This window comes from Nematolebias whitei, chromosome 15 (genome assembly GCF_014905685.2).
Source record: "Nematolebias whitei isolate Nwh7 chromosome 15, NemWhi1, whole genome shotgun sequence".
Lineage (NCBI taxonomy): Eukaryota > Metazoa > Chordata > Actinopteri > Cyprinodontiformes > Rivulidae > Nematolebias > Nematolebias whitei.
The window spans coordinates 18611420-18617106 of record NC_056512.1 but is presented as its reverse complement, the minus strand read 5'-3'; the positions used below and the strand labels follow the sequence as shown (position 1 = coordinate 18617106).

The 5687-nt window shown below is 45.2% G+C and overlaps 2 protein-coding genes across 2 annotated transcripts in view; both read left to right on the top strand.

Annotated features, from left to right (window-relative positions):
- Positions 1 to 1567, top strand: part of LOC119421992 (protein Wiz) — a 23535-nt gene extending 21968 nt beyond the window's left edge. Inside the window, exon 7 of the mRNA XM_037689344.1 lies at positions 888 to 1567. Coding sequence (XP_037545272.1) covers positions 888 to 1348 — 461 coding nt within the window. The 3' untranslated portion in view covers positions 1349 to 1567. The remainder of the gene's footprint in view (positions 1 to 887) is intronic.
- Positions 1568 to 3786: 2219 nt separating this feature from the next.
- The window catches only part of LOC119421991 (protein Wiz), a 31629-nt gene continuing 29728 nt past the window's right edge, over positions 3787 to 5687 (top strand). Inside the window, exons 1-2 of the mRNA XM_037689343.1 lie at positions 3787 to 3950; positions 4763 to 4885. Coding sequence (XP_037545271.1) covers positions 3914 to 3950; positions 4763 to 4885 — 160 coding nt within the window. The 5' untranslated portion in view covers positions 3787 to 3913. The remainder of the gene's footprint in view (positions 3951 to 4762; positions 4886 to 5687) is intronic.

Genomic DNA, 5687 nt, shown 5'->3' with positions numbered 1-5687 from the left:
TGATGGTTTGGGGGCCATGTCATCTGCTGGTGTTGGTCCACTGTGTTTTCTGAGGTCCAAGGTCAACGCAGCCATCTACCAGGAAGTTTTAGAGCATTTCCTGCTTTCTGCTGCTGACCAACTTTATGGAGATGCAGATTTCATTTTCCAACAGGACTTGGCACCTGCACACAGTGCCAAAGCTACCAGTACCTGGTTTAAGGACCATGGTATACCTGTTCTTAATTGGCCAGCAAACTCACCTGACCTTAACCCCATAGAAAATCTATGAGGTATTGTGAAGAGGAAGATGTGATACACCAGACCCAACAATTCAGAAGAGCTGAAGGTCACTATCAGAGGAACCTGGGCTCATAACACCTGAGCAGTGACACAGACTGATCCACTCCATGCCACGCCACATTGCTGCAGTAATCCAGACAAAAGGAGCAACAACTAAGTACTGAGTGCTGTACATGTTCATACTTTTCAGTTGGCCAACATTTCTAAAAATCCTTTTTTTTATTATTGGTCTTAAGTATTATTCTAATTTTCTGAGATATTTTGAGTTTTCATTAGTTATCAGTTATAATCATCAACATTAAAATAAATAAACATTTGAAATGTCTCAGTCTGTGTGTAATGAATGAATACAATATACAAGTTTAATTTTTTTAATGGAATTACTTAAATAAATCTACTTTTTCCTGACGATCTAATTTTATGACCCGCTCCTGTATACATTGATTATTGATGCATAATCACTCTTCAGATAAAAGGGTCTCTGTTAGCAGTGGCAGCTACATAAACAGTCCAGCGTTGACGGGACTTCAGAGCGACTAACATTAAGGGGTCACAGTTTAGGGGGGGTCTGAAAAGTCCACTTCCATTGCTTCTTCTGTCTCTAGTTGCCAACTTCGACCCGGACACCTTCAGTGTGATGCACTGTGAGTTCTGCAGCGCTGGCTTCGATACCCGGGCCGGCCTGTCCAGCCACGCCCGCGCCCACCTCCGAGACTTCGGCATCACCAACTGGGACGTGACCATCTCGCCGATCCACATTCTGAGGGAGCTGTTCTCCAGCAGGCCAGACCTGGCGATCCCCACGGCACCCCCGCGCAGCTATGAAAGCTCCTCGGAAGAGGAGGAGGAGGAGGGAGTTCTGGACGAGGATGAGAATGACTCTGAAGAGGGAGGGATAATCCAGGTGAAGCTTGAAGGGGAGGCGAGCGACAGGAGCCTCAGCCCTTCAGGTTCTGGTGTCCTGCCTGCAGCACGTCGTCGGCGCTCTCAGAGGAAGGACGGAGAGGGTGAGTTTAATCACGGATACGTTCCTGAAAGCATTAACACTGAGGATTTATTTTTTTAATTACACCTTTATTTAACCAGATAAAAACCCATTGAGATCAAGACCTCTTTCACAAGGATGACCTGGCCAAGAACAGGCGGCAGCAGCACACGCCATAAAAAACAAAACAAGGAGCAAGATTATGAAGACTTCAGAAATATATAAAAATATAAAACATACAGTATAACAGTAAATGTTAATAATTATTTAAAACAATAACAATTTAAGATCTAAAACACAGGCACTGTTGACAAGATATCCTTTTGTCGGTTTTTTAAAAGTTTGCAAAAAGCACTCAAAGTAGGAAGTTCTGTCAGTTTTAATTCATGTTGCAAGGCGTTCCAAGCTGAGGGGGCAGACAAGCTCAAAGCTTTCTGTTCGCACACGAGGAACACGAAGATGCAAACAGTCCTTAGAGCGTAAGGCAGAACTACTGTCCATTCTTCGTATAAAAGTACATAAATAATGTGGAAGCAGGCCAGTAAGAGACTTATAAACCAGTCATCCAATGCACACGTCGCCTGTTAAACAGGGAGGACATACTGGTTTTAAGATAGAGATCACAGTGATGAGTGAGGTAGCTACAACCAGTAATGAATGTTAATGCACAGTGGTACACTGGATTCACTGACTGTATACAACTTTTTGAAGCACACATATAAACAACATCGCCATAGTCAAGTATACTGGCAAAAAAGTAGCCGTGATCAAAAGCTTCCTTGCTCTAAGGGAGAAACATGATTTGTTTCTAAAGAAGAACGGAAGGAAGTGACAGGTTTGAGTTTTTGTGGCTGCCTGTCTGGTTAAGTGGTGATTCTGAATTGACCCTGGCTCTGTGTGTGTGTGTGTGTGTGTGTTGTCTCTGCTGTGGATTGGTCTCCCACTCACTGATTGCTGGTACAGACTCCTGCTCTCCCACCATGACTCTGAGCAGAAGTAGACGTTTGCACAAAATAGTCTTTTCCCTCCAGTAAAACCGTCAGCACAGTGTGGTTATTTTAGCCATGCTTGTTTTGGTGTGTGAAAGTGTTTGGACTTTGAGCCTGCGACTGTAATACCAGCAGAGCAGAGCGTGCTCAGACTTGTGGCATACATTGTGTGTTTGGGTTTGTTCTTAATAAAGAAACGGAAGCCTGACCTAAGAGACAGGTGTGCAAGCTAAAAAAACCCAACCCTGATGGAGCCGGGCAGCTCTTCAGATGGGAGGATCTAACGATGAACAGAGCGAGGCTTCTTGGAAGAATTATGAATTTAGACAAAACTCCTAGAGACTCCTCAAAACGTTGTTGTCAGTTGAACATAAAATAAACCACACCTGGAACAAACCTAACCTGTCGTCATGCTGAGAACGCCACCCCGCAGTGAAGCACGGTGGTGGCAGCATCATGCCGTGGGGATGTTCTTCATCAGCTGCGACTGGGAAATAAAGGAAATGGCTTGAGCAGAATATAAAGACTCTAGATATTTACGATAGGGATGGAGGTTCTCCTTTCAGCAGGAGTGCAACTTTAAACTGCTGCAGCACTCAGGTGGTTTAATTAAACATTAATTAATTATCTTGAAAAATCTCAAGAGCCCGGACCTTGGCAAGCAAATTAAGAATCTGGTAGGTCCAACAAAGTTAAGTCAGGTCGTCTGGGCGGTTTCTTTTTGTTGAAACGTTTCGTCCTTCATCCAAAAGACTTCATCCATCCAAGGGACTGACTGGCCATGATGGGGAGAGGGCGGACTCCAGAAACCATCTGAGCACCATCAAACCATCACAGTTATAATTGAGTCCTCATGACTCATTGAGACTAACCTGTATAAATAAAGGCTGAATGAAAAATAAAAAACTGGTTGACCCATATGTGAAGGTGAGTTTGTTGCAGATCCTCAGACTGATGAAGTCTTTTGGATGAAAGATGAAACGTTTCAACAAGACGAAACCATCCAGAGGACCTGACTTAACTTTGTTGGATTGTTCTACCTGGATTAATGGGCATGAATCAGGAACTCTCTGGTAGGATTTATAGATTATAGGACACAAGCAGCACATGCAACCAGAAAGAGCCGTGGCAATTAATTAAAGTTTATTTATTTTGTCTTGTTCCGTGTGTGTGCATCTTTAAAGATGTGTAAAAAAATAAAAACCATTAATGTAAAAAAAAAAAAAAAAAAAAAGTGCCAAAGAATACTTTAGCAAACCACCGAGTGTGAATCGGGGACAAAAGTTATCCCAAGAAGGAAGGTGTGTGTGCGCGTGCACGCGCCCCTCGGCTGGCGCTTGATGTGGCACCGCCTGCACTCATCCCCACCGCCTCTCGCTCGATTGGTCACGCCTTAGCGCCGCGGTTGCGTTCGGGGCCAAAATGGCTGCTTCCACCTCCCCGCAGACCCAAACAATAGCGAAGCGGCTGTCTGGCTCCGGCCGCCGGGAGTCACTGCGGACCGGTGAGTACCGCCGCGCGCGCACTCGCCGCGTGCCCTCGGATCAGTCGACGGCGGCGGCACGTCTCGCGCCGCATCTTCTCTGCCGCGCGCGCACCGCCTGTCAGTGTGCAGCCAGACAACAGCGGTTAAAACAAGTCTTTATCGCGGGAGACCATGAAAAAGAGAGCCCGCGGCGCGCCGGGCCACGCAGGTAGCTCATGTCACGCACGTCACCAGCTCTCATTGTTGTCTCAGAGGGGGGCAGTTGGCCCGGTTTAGGAGGTAAATCGGGATAAGTGTCTCACTTGTGCAGTTGTGTTCGTTTGTGTCCTGGATGCCGGCGAGCCGTTCATTCTGTCGTCTCGTGCGTGTTTAGCGCCGCGGGACGTGTTCAAATCGCTCTTACTCAATCTTCGCCATTTTACTTTGATTTTTGATGGAGGACACGCTGTGCTTTCATGCGCTAGCATGTTTTACTTTATTTATTTTTTAAAACAAACCCAGAAACGTGTTTAAAGCACGCGGTAACTTGCGGGATGAACGTGACGGGTAACCGCGTTCGTCTGATGTCAGCTCGTCCCGACATGCGTGTCGCCCGCAGATAGAAAGTCCAAGTTGTCGGCGGTGGTCATTAGAGACGAGATGCTCCTTGTTGGTGTGGGTGTGATGAGGCTGCTGTGGAGGTGTCACAGCTCCTCAGGAGGAGGTGAGGAGGGGGGCTGAGCCGCCCACCGCACAGAAAGCATTGTCTCCTTTGATTTACCGGTTTGTCGCAGAAAATGGCACTTTTGTCCCAGGAAATGTCTGCCTGCGGAGCCTGCCATGTTTGTTTCATTACAGCTGTGCGTGACATCTGGCAGGGTCGTGATCTGTAATTGTTTTTATCGCACATTTCTTATTTAAAGAGGTTATAAATGTGCAACCTTCATCTTAGTTTGGAGCCATTTATAGGGTGCTTTATTTTTAAGAGTCATCCGTTTAACCGTTTTATGGAGTTTCAGCACTTATTTCTGTTGCGTTCAGGTGATGATGATGATGAGGAGGAGGAGGAGGAGGAGGGCCTGCGGTTTGCCCCTCTAGATGCTCGGAGCTCCAGTCCCAAGAAGAATAGCAGCCTCTCCCCCCAAAAGGATGCAGACAGCAAGGGTGAGGAACTGATGGGGATTCTAAGGCTACAATCATATGCATGTTGGATTTGTCACGTCAGTCTGAACATGACAAATCTGACCCTGGTCTTTTTCATGTGGTACAAAATCAGATACATATCCGATGTTTTTCAAAGCCTCTGTCTGAACTTATGTCCGACTTTTACCTCAGTGACGTGGGGGTAAGCGGATCCTTCCAAATATTATTAATATTTATACCAAGCTTGTGTATTTTCTTGGAACTCAACAAATCTTCAGCTACAGAACAGAAGTCCAGTTGCTTTGTCTTATTTCTTAGATTTGCCCATTTGCATTAGAAGCAATTATATTGTGGTGGGGGACACACTGGTGGTGGGGGGGTCTGGGGTCCTCCCCACTAAAAATTTTGACTAAAGTAGACGCAATTTCCTGCATTCTGGTGTATTTTAACGTGTTGTTAAACATCTACGTTTACCTGCATAAGTAAACACTTGATTCAATAACTATTTTAGAGCGCAACAATAAGTAGCCTGACCAACAGCTCCCCTTGTGTGAATTTCATTAATTCAACCTTTATTTAGACAGGTAAATCCCATTGAGCCTCGAGGACTCATTTACAAAAGAGACCTGATTTCAACAAAGAACGATGACAACAACGGACAACAGCGACAACAATAGACAAATATAAAAAGGCATACAGTTTTTTGGGTTTTTTTTTTATAATACAAATAAGATGGCAAAAAAAGTAACAAAAACAGCTACAAACCGGATTCCAAAAAAAGTTGGGACACTAAACAAATGGTGAATAAAAACTGAATGCAATG